We start from the raw sequence: 16,018 nt of genomic DNA on the forward strand, positions 1-16,018 counted from the left end.
GCCGACAGGCTCCGCCCGCGTAGTCAAAGGAAATTGCTTTAGGAATAAGAAAACTAGCAACTATTAAGTTTTTTTTTCATATTTTTAAACCAATAAACAAAGCCCCATAAAGTTAATACATACAAAACAAATACAAGCAATGCATACAATGTAGGTAATTATTTATGTTCACTGTTTTCTAGGAAAATGCAGGTTCATTTTAATTCTCCAGAGTTCACGTAAAAATGGGAGCTTTCTCGAAGATAAATCTGAACTTTTACCCTTACCGCAGATTTCACAACAAAATAGAATTCTTTTGAAACATTGGTTTGCCTTTTTTACACAGAGTAAATTAAATTAAATACAATGATTTGGTGTATAAAAACTCAACATTAACATTGAACATAACTTTATTTTTTTAATTTCTTATTAAGTAATTTAAATGCAAAAAAATTTCTTAGGGTGTTAACATAGGTACATAGTTTATCCTAGAAATAATACATAATCTTAAGACATAACGAGTTGGCCCTAATCAAACGCTGTTTTTTATTAGATGTAAATAATTACATTACCTATTGTATTTTATGTAAAAATATTTCACAACGATTTTGTAAAAAATGTTTGTGTATAGTTTATCGAGAATAAGATCGAGAAAATAATAATTTCTCCCTTCATGGTTAATTACGAGTAAAATCTTTCATTTCAACATTTGAAAAAACAGCCTGTTTGATCTTCTATTTTCTTTCAAAATTTTATCCAATTCGATGCTCTGGTTCAGACTTTTAATTATATATTAGTATGAATATCTTCAGTATGTACTGGAACTGTTGCCCCTCATTGCTACGCTCATTCGTCTAACGGGAGTAGTTAGAGGTCTGGTGGCTGGAGGATGTCGAGATCTAGTAGGTCGTGGTGGGAGTCTTGAATCTGTGCTAGCTCGCGCGCGAAATTCGTCAATAGTCTCACTGGAAGAATTCGAATCGCTACGAATCACGCCCCGCTCTTTTTCTTCTTCCTCGAAATCAAATTCGGTCCAACGACGGCCTGAAATATATTAAATATTATAATGTTGCGATTACACAGTATTTAATTTTTTTCGTTCGTTTTGCATTTGTTTTATTATGATTTATGTTTATATTCTGTGAACTTCAAGTATTGTCCTATCGTACTTCCTACTAATATTATAAATGTGAAAGTTTGTGAGGATGGATGTGTATGTGTATGTTTGTTACTCTTTTACAAAAAAACTACTGAACTGATTACAATGACATTTAACACACATATAGAGGGTAACTTGCATTAAAACATAGAATAGGTTTCATCCTGGAATTCGCAAAGGAACGGGATCTATGCGGTTTTTTCTTCGAAAGCGCGGGCGAAGCCGCGGGCGGATAGTATTTTACTATTTTTAGTAGTATTAAAAAAATATATCGTAATACATTAATATTAGTCGAAACCGAAGTTTACATGTTATCTTTTCTATCGACTTATCGACGACATAAAAATTTATCGACCGCTGTAATTTTGTTCTGCGCATGTAGGTATTTTATCTATAATCTATGCAATTTGAATTTAGGCCAAATTCAGTTATTTATTGCACCTTGTTAGTTTTAATGAAATGACTTTGTTCTTATCGATAGGTTACCGTACGAGCTCTACTAACAATCTAAAGGTCGATTCTGTTCATCTATACTTAATATTATAAAGCTGAAGAGTTTGTTTGTTTGAACGCGCTAATCTCGGGAACTACTGGTCCGATTTGAAAAATTCTTTCGGTGTTAGATAGCCCATTTACCGAGGCTGTATATCATCACGCTGTAAGACCAACCAGACAAACCATCCTCGTACTTCAAGGAATATTATAAAAATGAATTACTTATCGAAATCGATCTACCCGGTCAAGGCAGTGACCAAGGGAAACAAGGATTCATTTTTATAATATTGTAGGTACTTACTTAGAGATTCTTTTAGCTTTCTGTCTATTACTGTGGTTTGATTTGAAGGTCAGAATTAGTGCCGTCTTTAGCTGTAACATCAGACAATATTATGTATTAATATAAAAAAATGGGATATATTAAACCACTTACAAAGAGACGTAGCCGAAACTGTTGTAGGCTCTGTAGTATCGGAGGCTGCTCTTGAGAGTGGTCTGCCCAACGCAGTCGGCAGGTCAGTATCGCTGCGGCCTCTGGACCATTTACTGCCAACCCTCCAAAAACGACGGGCATCTCTGAATACGCCATATACCTGTAATAATATATGTAATCATTACAGCATTTTATCAAATATTGAAGATACTTGGAAACCCACACATCATTTGACTGAAAACAAAAGGAGATTGCCCAATAGTGACTATGGCACTTGGTATCGCAATCAAACTTATTGTGTCAAGATGAAATATAGCTCAATTTAAAGCTTGATGTTAGTACTTTTAGATATGATTAAAGTTTGTATGTAAATAAGCCGCAGTTCGCGACAATAAAAATAAAACAATAGTTTTATTCAACACATCAAAAAATACTTTATCGAGTTTAAACTAACGATGAACGTTAAGTTTTACATTTATTAGGTACATAGGTAATATTTTAATTTACAAGACAAATGTGAAAAGTAAATCCACAAAATCGTAATAAACATTATTTCAAAATAAATAACGTCGAACAATGCGTCGAACACCACCGAACACATTCATTTCAAAATTAGAAACATAACATGACGCTTGCAAGAGAGATGGATATATGTGTCAAAACAAAAACTTTTACTTTTATTTCTATTTATTCGGCTTAGATTACAAAATAAAGTACAGATGGAGCATGACAACCGCCCGTCGCCCTTGTCAAAGAAAATACGAAATCAAAAACAAATACGTCGCTGCACCAGTGCTATAGCGCATATAGTGTCATGAAATACGTCAAAAAGGATTTGCAATTTTAGTAAAAAAATGCTGTCTTGTGATAATAAAACGCTGTAAAATTTATTCCCGAAAACAAAAAAAAAGATGAAACATCGTTTCACAGGTTTTCTGTAGATTATTTGGCTGATTTATTTCTATAAACGAATAATAATTTTACAGATATGAAGGAATACAAAACTTCAACGTATGTTGCCAGTATTTTGAAAATGAATTTGCCATTTTTATTGGTAAAACGGTAAAATGGTTAAAATATCTTCAGGGTAATGCTGTTGGATTTTTCGATCGTGAATGTGATTATTTGTATAGTGCACTAAAGGTTCATGATCATTATTAGATTATTTTAATAAGCATAATACATTATTTTGTTACTTTTATAAAGCTTAAAAACGTCATAGTCGTTTTCGCTAGCGATTTAATTTATGTGAACTCCATGATGAAAATAAAATGTCCCGTATTCTCGACTAAAAACTACCGCTATTCGCATTCATATATTTGAAAAATAAAAAATAATTTAATTATTATAGTTAATATTGAAACTTTTTTTTATGTGATTTATAAAATTAAAAATTGAATATAATTATTTTGTCCATATAATATAACTTTAGTAGGCAGGTACTTTATATAATAAAAGAATTTTTACAATATTATAAAAAAAAATATCATAAACCCGATATTAAAATAAAAATTAAAACTTGACTGCTAATTTATGTGTATAGCCTACGTCAATATCGCCACTAATAATTCAGATGATTGCAATGAAACCTCACATCTCAAAATCGGTCCAACGGTTTATACTGCAGTGCGTGTTAAAGAAATATTATACATACATACATAAACTCGAAAAACATAACCCTCTTTTTTCCGTAGTCGGGGAAAAATTTGGGAAATTTTTCAATATCCGGTAACATTACACGCACACAGAAGCACCGTGTACGTACAGTGCAGCGGCGAAATGACAGCACACATAGCTTTATTGAAAATGACGATAAATCATTCGGTTTAGTTCGGCAACGCTCCATCTGTCTTTTATTTTGTAATCTAAGTTATTCGGTATAATTACGACATAATAGTGATAAATATGATCATTATAAAAACAAATAGGAAACACGTGACACAACTAGTATTTTACCAATTCCATCCGTGGTAATACATGTTTCAAAACACAAATTTTTACTATTGTTTCAATTTATCCGGTAATAGTGATACATATGATAATAATTATAAATACAAATAGGAATTAACAATATCACGAATACGTGGCACAACTAAAATTTTACCGATACCACCCGTGGACCGTGGTCATTCTCCTTTGTACTTAATAAAGCACCAATTTCGGTGGAACGAAAGGAATCCAAAAAATATTAGGTATGTCACTAGGATAAATATATATATGTAGTGAACCCACATAATTAAAAAATATGACTATTAAACAATTATATGGGAAAATGCGCTACACACCTAGCTACGCTCTAAGATATACTATAATATTATAATATTATAGGTACTAGCTGCTACTCGCGGTTTGACCCCGTGGCTACACTCCTGTTGGTCCCAGCGTGATGATATATAGCCTATATACCTAGCCTTCCTCTATAAATGGGCTATGTAACACCGTAAGAATTTTTCAAATCGGACCAGAAGTTATTAGCGCGTTCAAACAAACAAACAATCTCTTGTAATATTAGTATAGATTTCTCGAATAAGAAAATAGGTGAAACCCAACATATTATTATCGGTTTGACTACGCTCAGCTCGACAGGATCCCAACATGATCCCAACCATTGGATGTGTTACATATCTACACATGAAGGACAATACATAATATGAAAACGCTCTACCCTTGCTCTACGTGTAATAATAGAGAGCAAAATCCCTTTTTATATTTATATTTTCATCAATATTTTTGAAGCTAGAGTAGCTTGAACACCTGATGTAAGTATACCTACGGATTACGTTATATGTTCTTATGAAGACTAACAACTTGAAAGGCCGAATATCCTTTCAAGACAAACGATCGAAATCGGAAATACAGAAAGAAGGTAATTGTTATTCAACGTCGCAAACAAACTTCAACCACTGTCAGGAATCGGACGTGTGAACGTGTCACGTGTTTAATCGGAAAGCAATTAGAATTTTTGTTGAATTTTGATGAGAAAACATCTTTACATCTTCACCTTTAAATATAAGTATATTTTATGTTTTGTTTTTTTTGTATAATGCTATGGTATAAGTTTACGAACGTTAAAACTTAAAGTTTGAAAATATGCCTTTAATATAATTACATATTCTCACTTTTCCCCAAGCACGTGTGTGGCGTGACAACATCAAAGCACAGTTAAAATGTGGTTAAAAGCTTTGCTCATAAGTTGTCATTTTATGTTCATTATGTTAATTGCTATAAAGTACAATCATGGCACAAACTAGAGAGAGTAATCATAGGTTTAATAGTTGCTAGCGTAGCAAATAGCAATCATAATAATTATTCAGAATCTAAAACACCTCTGTCGTTACAATACCAGCAATTTTACTCCTTATAGTAGGTGTAGGTATGATTTTATGGATAATGTGTTTGTAGGTACTTTTTGTGTATTTAAAGGAATGGTATGTTTCATTTTAAGGTAACACAATAAATAATTTGAGCTTGGAATGGGATTAATTAATAGAAAGTATGATGAATTATGAAAAATGCCACTAAACTTTTAAGTGTGTAGGTAGCAAGAACCCACAAAATTTTTGAAGTTATACTTCTTTTGGCGCGATGGAGAAAAATGATGAGAGTGAATTTTTTTGATTCACCACATAATATTGAAAATAAAACTTGGTAGAATGCACGTGTCGTTGCTTTGGTAAATACCCATATAGAACCTAATTAATTTCAAACTTTTTAAAAGCCATTTTCCGGAAATTAATTCTAATTACAATTTATGTCATCTTTACGTAGACCACCACAGAACAGTAAGAACATAATAGAAGTGCGATGTGGGCGTGGCCCACGTGTCACTAGTAAGGTAAGATCACCTAACTCGCTCTCAGTTGTGCGTAGAAAAATATTCGAGTCGGTTGTCAACTGTCAAACCTTATTTCCATATTTATTCATTATTTAGAGCGTGTTGTTCGGTATTAGAGTGGAAAAATGATAGCAGACGAAATAATATCAGCAATCGAGGCATTTCATACCATCGGTAAGTCTTATTTTAATTTATTTTAAATATATTTTATGTTATAACTTCGCTTGTCGTAATTTGTCAAAAATTTATAAAAATATTAAGTCAAAATGAACCTTAATCCATAAGAAATAAGTACTAATATAGATTGAACAGCAAACAAGACTTTCTGGAATATTATTGAAATAAACAAACGAATGTCGGATTAGTGATGCATGTGGCGCATATCGACAGTATCGATACTTTAGAAAAGACAAACATTTTAAATATTAAATTTTATTCTATTTTTCCTTAGCTTTCATTTGTCCTATTTATTTATAGATTTTCGAAAGAGCCTAATTTAAAAGAGAAATGGATAATAAATGCAACGTGACGAGTTAACTGGATGCCGAACAGCAATAAGCAGTCTAACAAAGGCCACCGATACATCAAACCTACGGCAGTTCCAAGATTTAAAATAATGCATATTTTCTGTTTGTTTTGTAAATATAGATTTATACTATTCTATTCCGTTTTTTATTTAAATATAATAATATGAAAAGACGTACTTAGTAGTAATAAACATACTCCAAAATGTGACACATTATCCTATACTCATATAATAGAAAGAAAAAAAAAATGCACAAAAATATATTTATTTGTGAATTATCGATAACAAGGCTGACATCCCTTAGAGCATAGCATCAGGTTAATGTCAAGTTAATGTCATTAATTTAGAGTGACACAAATTTCAACCTTATCTTTATGTGTAGAGGTTCAAAGTTATATGTATTGAAAACCAACGCCATCTGTTGTGGAATAGCTGAATGTTTTCGAATTTGGAATTTCTGAGCAAAGAGAAACAAAACAGCTAATATACCTAGGGATGTTGTACTAAAATAAACCGTAACTTGGTTCGTTAGGGTCAAGGTTAGGGTACATATTGAAATGCTGAATTTATAACCTAAGTCAGTTTTTACTCAAATTAAGCTGTCCAATCAAAGGCATAGTTTACTTGTAGTGTACTGTATAACTATCGGTTTAAATGTGTGGGTTTGGCGACACTGGTTTTCATACTAATGATGACATTATAGCACTTCTATTATGTTCTTACTGTTCTGTGTAGACCACGTTTGCCTTTTAACCAAACTCTTTGATGTTGCTCGAAGTAATTATTTCTCTCTAAAACAAATTATTATGGTTACGCGGCAAGCTGCTAATTAAAATAAATAAAAGGGTATTTTTTAGCCAACTCTGTAAAGGAAACATAAAATAGGAAGTACGAACATCATGAAAATAAGAGAAAATGAATTTTCAATTTGAAAGCACATAACGTACGAAGACTAATTTTTTTTCTTAAATTCAATGTTTCATTTCAAAGTAAAGGCTAGCTTTCTGTATTATCAATTATTATTGGACTAGACATAGGTTAGATTATAGAACAAGACATGGTATTTACAATATTTTGAACTACAATAATTGCTATTCTAAAATACAATTATCTCATATTCATAAAACGTACCTGATCAATACTTTCTCTGACAGATATTTCGTGGAAGCAAACGCAGCCTATTTCCTTACTCCGGCGTTGACCTTCTTCAGTTGTCACCATACGATCGCCAACTTGATCTATCTTGTTGCCAACTAGGACTACCGGAGTTTCATGAATGTTGTCCTAAAATTTTATATACAACAGTGAACCAGTAATGGTATTCAATCAAAGATTCGAGGGTTTGTAAAACGTACTAAATAAATTTTTAAATTTTATGAACATTAACACCTTCTATAAAAAGGATCAAAGTCGCGGCAGTGATCACATGGAATTATAAAATTTGACAGAACATATTAATAGTTAGGTCATTTTTATATTCTGTCCAAACTTGAAACCATAACCTCCATAAGCTCGATGGTTTCAAGGCCGTTCGCGCTTAGCTTAGAGCATTTTAGTATACCGATATTGGGACACTCTGTAGAGTGTAGACTGTAGATATTATATAGCTCAAACTCAAACTCAAACTCAAACATTCATTTATTCAATTAGACTACTATTTAGTAGCACTTTCGAATCGTCATTACATAATTATTTTAACATTTACCACCGATTCGGAAAGCAGTGATCTATGGAGAAGAATCGGCAAGAAACTCCATAGTTGCTCTTTTAAAATCATGTCGATATTACATAATATGTAACTTATATCTAAATACATAATATATCATAATATACAAAGAACTGTCCTGTGGTGTGTGTGCTCCTTCTTCCTTTCGGGTACTTAAAGTTCCAACTCCATCAAAATATACAATTTTAACAACTCAAATTTAAAATTCATTCATGCAAATTAATAATGCCTTTGCCTTGTAAAATATAGGTAAATTTGAATGATTCACTCACACAGAAATGGAAAAAAAGTTTTTAGTCCCAATTCCCATTGAAAGTTCACGGGACAAAAAGTTTTCAATAATATCTGTTGTATTTATTCCTCACTTTCAAAATGTTAGGAAATGAGATATCTTTATGTTATGGTGAAGTTGAGAAACAATGGAAATACGAACCCTGTTATGAAAGTTCCACCAACAGTGAAGCGGATTTATTAATTCAAAGTTAATTTTTGCTAACGGATCAATTTGCATTTCAACTAGAAAATTATGCGCTTAATGATATTTACAACTTTGGACACGTCCTTATGAAATAATTATAGACGGAATTAATAATAGAAATGAGGTCATACTACCCTATTTTACTGACCTTTATAGACGAGGCAAGCCTACGCCGTCTCTTATTATAGTTAATTAAAAACTTCAACCGGTGGCATTCATCAAATGAACATTTATCTGTTACGGAATATACTAAGATGAATGCCTCTGCCCATTTGATGTTACTCTCTATATTAGAGAATTCACTTTCCTGAAATAAACCACAATTGAAAAAAGGTTAGAATCTTGAATCATTAATGACATGATTATGACGCTACCTTTCGAATTGTATTGGATAAGTAGGTAGTTGATACTGTGGTTAATAGTAACGTTATCACTAGGTATATTATTTTCCTCTGCCAACTTTATGAGGTAGGTAAACTATTCAGATAACAATTATTAGGTATGTAATTAATATAGCTGATATTATTATAATCGACTCTTACAAATTTGTTTGTTGCTCCTCGAGAGATACCTACCTATACCTATATTAGAACTCGAATCTACTCACGTGAGGTTCACCAGCTGAGTCGAGTATTTCAAAGTAAACCGCTTCGTTGTCAATTACTGTTTGGAATGCATATATCTTCTCTAAATTGGGATCGTATTCGCCGATAAAACGTCGAGTTATAAATCGTACGACCAACGCTATAAAAAGCATGTGGAAGAATTTATTTTAAAATATCCGTGAGTATTTTAATAAAATGTTTTAATAACAATGAACTTTATAATTACCAGATTTTCCAACACCCGATTGGCCTAAAACCATAACTTTAAATGGTTTATTTTTAGGAGACAGTACAAGCTTGGCGAGGGAAGACTTAGGGGATGCCATTGACGAACTGATTGTAACTAATGTAGCAATTTTTAAAACTATCTGAAACAAAAATTACAATGAAAACTAATACATTATGATTCATGTTGTTTTGAAAACATAAAAATAATGTTTTGACTTTTGACCTAGCCAGTTCTATGACTCAATACTACATGTATATTTGTACAGTACAGAAAGTAATAAAGCCCATAATTTCAAGGCACCTGTAATTCAATATATTGATATAATCCTCAGAGTAGGTATAATATAGATAATATTAGCAAGATATACCTACTATAAATCAAAAATCATGAAAAAGAACTTATAAATGGAACACTTAGTTTATATTCAGGAAAGCTTTGATAGACTCAACCCAACTTAAGTTTTAATTAACTTGAAGCTAAGTTAACCTTAGATTGAAATTCATTAGTAATGTACGTTCCATCCCGAGGCCCTGTAGTGTGAAGCTTCCCTGGTTTCATCATATTACAATTTGATTAAGTTTTAATTAACTTCACATTTTGTACATATCATAATGTTTAAAATTAATTTGATAACAGGTATGACCGGAAGAGACAAATACCATAACCATTTTCTTGAAGCAGAGTTTTAAATAATATCTAGCAATCATTGTTTGCAAGTTTGCGTCCCAGAGGACACAATATTTCTATGATGTTGTTTACTTGTTATCGGAATAGGCGTAGAAAAATTTGTTATTCTGAATTCTGATTACATATTGAAATGGAAAACCACGATGGGTTAAAAGCTTATTTAAGATTTTAATTTGAAAGTGTATGTGTTAAGTTTTAACTGACGTAATTTCAGATCCTTCCAAACTAGAAATCTATTGCTAGAAATGTTGCAATGAAATTCTTTTCACAAAATAATGTTGATAAGTTTTAAATTATTGTGGGAATGAACGGCTGTGGCGCCCTAAATGGTAGTTTTATTGAAAATCTGTGGTCTGTTCCTCAATAAAAATGCTTCTGGCTATAAACTTATTCAGATGTTTTATTGTAAACATAAGACACATCTGCTCAAGCATTCTTCCAAAAATTATTTACTACGTACTAAATACTCTCAGATCTACCGAATATGTAGAGAAAAATTCATATTGTGGGTCAGCCCGTTTTGGAGTAGGTTAGGTACAATCACATTTTGTGATTTTCGGATAGAAGCAGGAAATTATAATATAAAAAGACATTTACCTATATTTAATAAAAATCTAATAATATTGCTCTATCTAACACGTCATCATCTATTATTAGTATATTTAATAACGTTATTGTAAACATAAAACTTTCAGTAGTGTTTTCAAAACATTATTTTTATTATATACGATATGATAACTTGTAACATCTGCTGAATTATTCATGATACTACACTGGTTCTTAGTAATCGAACTATTTTTGACTGGTCCACGCGACTGAAATCGTCGTGATCGTCTGATGCGTACTTACCTTTCAAATACGCATATGTCTGTAAATACAAATGTATATGTAGATACATTTATGGAAAATTATTATAAATAAAAAATATTTAAATAACGAAACGTAATTAGCGAGAATATATTAAATTAGTTACCCAGATACTCGATCTGTGATCTGTAAATTCCTGTTTATACGAATAAAAGTAGTTAATGCTAAGTATAAAATTAAAATCCATTATAATTACCGTCTTTTATCGTCTTGTATATTTTTTTGATTGATAGGAAATACCTTTTTGGTTGAAACCGCGGGAATCTACTACAAGGTGGGAACGGTCATGTCCGGAGATCAACATCAACAATAATTATACATATTTTTTGACATTGATAATTATTGGACACTTGAATATCTCTTTTGGGATAAAATTTAATCTAAAGAAAGTAATAATACCTACATTATACAAGTAGTTATGTATAGCAGTCCGTATTGTATTAGGTAGGTACCTACATACCTTACATGTTATACATGTAAATAAATAATTAATAACTTCCGATTATCAAGATTTTATTCATAAATTATTCTTAAAACCAACGAGAGTGACGGAAAATTGAAATGGAAAAAAACGGGTAGGAATTTTATTTTAAGATTTCATATGAATATTTCTATTGCATTTGGAGGTAAAACATAAGGTATTTTCAATGCTGAAAAGAATAACTAGAAAAAAATATATTTATATTCACTTACTAAAGTAGGGTCCATCGCTTAATTCACATTTTAAAGAAATCGAAGAGATAAATCTATGATAAATTCGATGGTAAATTTTCGAACAATATTTCAAGAGCAAACACACGACTCACGAGCGAATCGCCGCAACCGCCGTAAGCTACTGCTTTTGGTTACTGCGGTGTAGTTTGGTCTTTATTACCTCTAGGCGCTAAGGGCTTCGTTCCTTTTGTAATAAATAAAATATTGACGTCACATAAATATACAGGGTGTCCCAAAAAGTAGTGATGAACTGAAGCTGGGAGGTAGAGGACCTAGAGGCTAGAGGGCTCCAAATCATTTATCACCTATCGCCGAGTACGATGGTATTTTCACTCATGGTGACGTCAATTACTGCGGAAGATGCTTGATTTTTTTTTGAGTGCTAAGCTGAATGATAGGCCAATTCAGTATGGTAACATTTACTATCGTTAGATCTTTGAATGGAATAAAAAAAAAGAATTAAATGCCAAGAAAGATGAAATTACCCAGTATGTTTACCACTTCAAGGGCCCGTAAAAAAATAAAATCCGATAAAAAACTTTCTCTATCTATCAGGTAGCTACCCTGAAAATTCCATTTTATTATTCAGAAGGCTTCAATCGAAAAATTGAAACCTAAATGTGGTAAGTGCAAAAATTTTATTAACATGATGATCATTAAAACAAATTAAAACCAATAACAAGGTGCTTAATTACCAGAAATTTTAGACCGCCGTAAAAAGATGTCTTAAATGTCTGAATGCCCTTTTATCATTTATAATGGTTTCTTCTGCTAATATGAATTTCCGGGTTATTTCGTCCAAATTGTGGCGTCCATACTGAATTGGCCTATCATTCAGCTTAGCACACAAAAAAAAATCAAGCATCTTCCGCAATAATATATACATCACCATGAGTGAAAATATCATCGTACTCGGCGATAGGTTTAAAATTGAAAAAAAACGTCATAACTCCGAAAATACGAAAAATCGCATAACATACATGGGGTTATTTGGATAGCCCTCTAAGTCCTCTACCTCCCAGCTTCCGTTCATCACTATTTTTTGGGACACCCTGTATATGAGTTGGTAGAGAACTTATATGTATGCTAAAATGAAAAATCTGTTTACGATCCTACGTGATTTCCAATATTTTGAAAATCAAATACTTATTTAGAAGACAATATGGTTCAATATTTTATATTTCAAGTAGGTAGTATGTATTTGGTTTCCTCATTAAAAAGTTAAGGATGAGATGAGACAATATAATATCTCAAACAATCTAAATTTAGAAGTTATTCTGCGAAGCTTTTATAAGCTTGAGAATACGGAGATATATTATTTTTGTAAAAATTATCTAACTACGTATAACTCTTAGAACTTTTACTTTTAACTTTATTGTTGTATAATGTCATCATAGAGATCAGCAAGATTATTTATGTCATACTTAATACAAATTAATATGGAATATTTTTTCTTTACGATTTTCTTTCAGCAATTATAAATAATAGGTACATAAAAAATTTATTAACTATAAACTACCTAGTAGAATTTTTAAGGTGTATATTGATAAAATGTGACTATGAAATAATCAACGATATTATTACTGTTATAAAAGTAATCTATACTAATATTATAAAGCTGAAGAGTTTGTTTGTTTGAACGCGCTATTCTCAGGAACTACCTACTGGTCCGATTTGAAAAATTCTTTCGGTGTTAGATAGCCCATTTATCGAGGAAGGCTATTATATTTCATCACGCTAAAACAACAGGAGCGGACCATTGCGGGTAAAACAGGGGCACAGCTAGTTTATTATAAAAAGAGTACCTATAAATTGGACAATAAGCTTTCAACATAGTGATATTGAAATGAAAACAAGTCAAATTCTTTCAAAATCGCATCTGTATAGTGGGTCTTAAAAGCACAACTTACAGAGTAATTATCAACTTCATAATTTTAGTATTAGGACGAAGTATTTCAAACAATGTAATATTGTTTCATATTGAACTGAAATATTTTTAAACATTTTCTACTTTTCGTACCGTGTGAACCAAATCTAAATTATCAGGTGTTTCAGTTCCACACCGCCACTCCTGATAACAATAAAACATGCTGGTACTTAATAATAGATATTCTAATCAGGTCGTAATAAAGGCTCAGTGAAAGCGTAAGGCTTCTACAATATAGTACTTTTTACAAACAAACAACAAATTATATTTATTCGAACATAATAAACATTTGATCGAAATAATAACTTACGTGGGTAGTACCCTCTTGTTTAGCTATATTTAATATCATTGGGTAGTACATTAAAGAAGCTCCATCCATGACAGTTGAAATGTAGTACAAGGTAAACTATATTTAATACAAACAACCTGTTCTGGAAAATTTTCATGGCTAGGTACCTATTTATTTAATCTCTAGAGGAAAGCTTCAATAACACATATTTTTTTATTACTGGAGTTACAATAGGTACCTACTTTAACTAGAAACGGTCTTTTATTCAGATCGTTTAATGCAGATAATTTAATTTAGGTACCTAACATAGTGGACTCATAATATATTCGATTCCAATTCTGTTCGATTGATTAATTTCAAATTATACATCTTAAACAAAGAAGGTTCTATAAGGTACTTATGCCGGTATTAACTTATTTTATTTATTTATTTTATAACTCTACATTACGGAAATAGGTGCATTAACCATAATCGTAATGACACCCTAACGTAATTTGCATAATTTGCCGTCAACTCTCATCGCCTCTCGTTATTTATACCTAAATATTTACATCTGTGTGACGATGTTTAATAATTTTAAAATCACGGCACACAATCACGTATGTCTTCACAAAGCTACATATTACAACCCAGACTGCTCGTGTGAATGTGTGGACCAAGTGCCTTATTATACTTACTTGTTACTAATTGTTGATAATAGATTTAATTGGAACCATCATATAAACTATGTGTGTGATAAACTTAGAGCCATACTCTCAAAATTTTATATTATCAGAAATAAAATACCATACAAAATTCTTCTTTCTATCTATAGATCATTGGCAGAATCAATAATACAGTACGGTATCACAAGTTATGGACGCACATTCAATACTTACATCGATAGAATCACAAATTTACAACTAAGACTAATCAAAAAAATTGTACCTATTAATATTAAAAACAAGTTTAAAGATAAACCTCTCGAACTATTTAGCTATTGTAATGTACTGCCAATAAGACAAATGTTTCAAAAGTTTTTTCTCATAGAACAATTTCATAAAATAAACTTTCAAAATCCCATTTCGCATCAGTTTGCTACCAGACAAATAATTAATAATAAATTAATTATTCCTAAAGTACACAATTTTTATGGGAAGCGTACGGCAAATTTCCTATTACCCACTATACTTAATTCTATGCCACAAAATGTCAAGAAGGATGTTAATATTAAAAACTACAAAATAATATACAAAAGATATTTTCACGAATTAATTAAAACTATAAAATAAACATAAAACCAACATTGTAATTTGTAATGAACACCCTGTAATAGATAAGGAACCGGTTTATGTACCTAGTTACTTCTGTGAGCGACTGTGAGCGTTGCCACAAACCTCGTAAGGTTTCGCATCGCAAAATTGTATTTGAAAGAAATGTGAAATTTTGTTTTATATTAATAAATAAATAAAATAAATGTTATAGTAAAATTCCGAAAATTTATCGTAACTTCACGTAAACTGACCAATCTGTGTCAGAACTGGCAAAGTTAAGCGGTTCTTAAGTTTTGAAAGCTACTTGTTTATATGATAAAATGCTTTCAAATATACGGAAATAAGACATTTCACTAAGACATTTCCTTAGGACATTTCATACCTAATTCTAATTTGACTGGTCAATCCCCGATTTAATAAAATTGTGTTTTGACGTTTGCCTGACCAAATGAATCTCCCAGGTTTGACGAAAATTGTTTAGTAAAGGGCCGAAATATTACATTTATTTGAGCTTTGGTAAAGTCATTTTGTCAGACCTGCGGATTGACCAGTCCAACCTACGAGTGCCCGAGCTTCGGGGTTTGACTATAACAACGATACGGAATATCTTAAAAAGTATGCCAGTTATAATAACCATGCGACAGTGGTCAGGACTTGGTTCTGGATTCATTGTTGGAGTAGGTATCACAAATCAGATTCAAAGTAGGATTTATATTTTATATTGAATTTATTAAAGAAGTAGCATATCCATTGGTCCTCGAATTTCATTGTTCGTATCATTTACTATCCTTCTACATAATATTATTATAAACGCGA

The 16,018-nt window shown here is 31.5% G+C and overlaps 1 protein-coding gene across 1 annotated transcript; it reads right to left on the bottom strand.

The window, feature by feature from the left end:
* Positions 1 to 486: 486 nt before the first annotated feature.
* Positions 487 to 11,836, bottom strand: LOC123691844 (ras-related and estrogen-regulated growth inhibitor). Its single transcript, XM_045636427.1, has 7 exons — positions 11,713 to 11,836; positions 9,463 to 9,604; positions 9,239 to 9,375; positions 8,780 to 8,938; positions 7,559 to 7,711; positions 2,067 to 2,226; positions 487 to 1,023 (listed from the first exon to the last, which is right to left on the bottom strand). Exons 1-7 carry the CDS (start codon positions 11,725 to 11,727, stop codon positions 788 to 790), a joined length of 1,002 nt encoding a protein of 333 aa, XP_045492383.1. The 5' UTR covers positions 11,728 to 11,836; the 3' UTR covers positions 487 to 787.
* Positions 11,837 to 16,018: the final 4,182 nt, after the last annotated feature.

The sequence above is a fragment of the Colias croceus genome, chromosome 5 (genome assembly GCF_905220415.1).
Source record: "Colias croceus chromosome 5, ilColCroc2.1".
NCBI classification, from domain to species: Eukaryota; Metazoa; Arthropoda; class Insecta; order Lepidoptera; family Pieridae; genus Colias; species Colias croceus.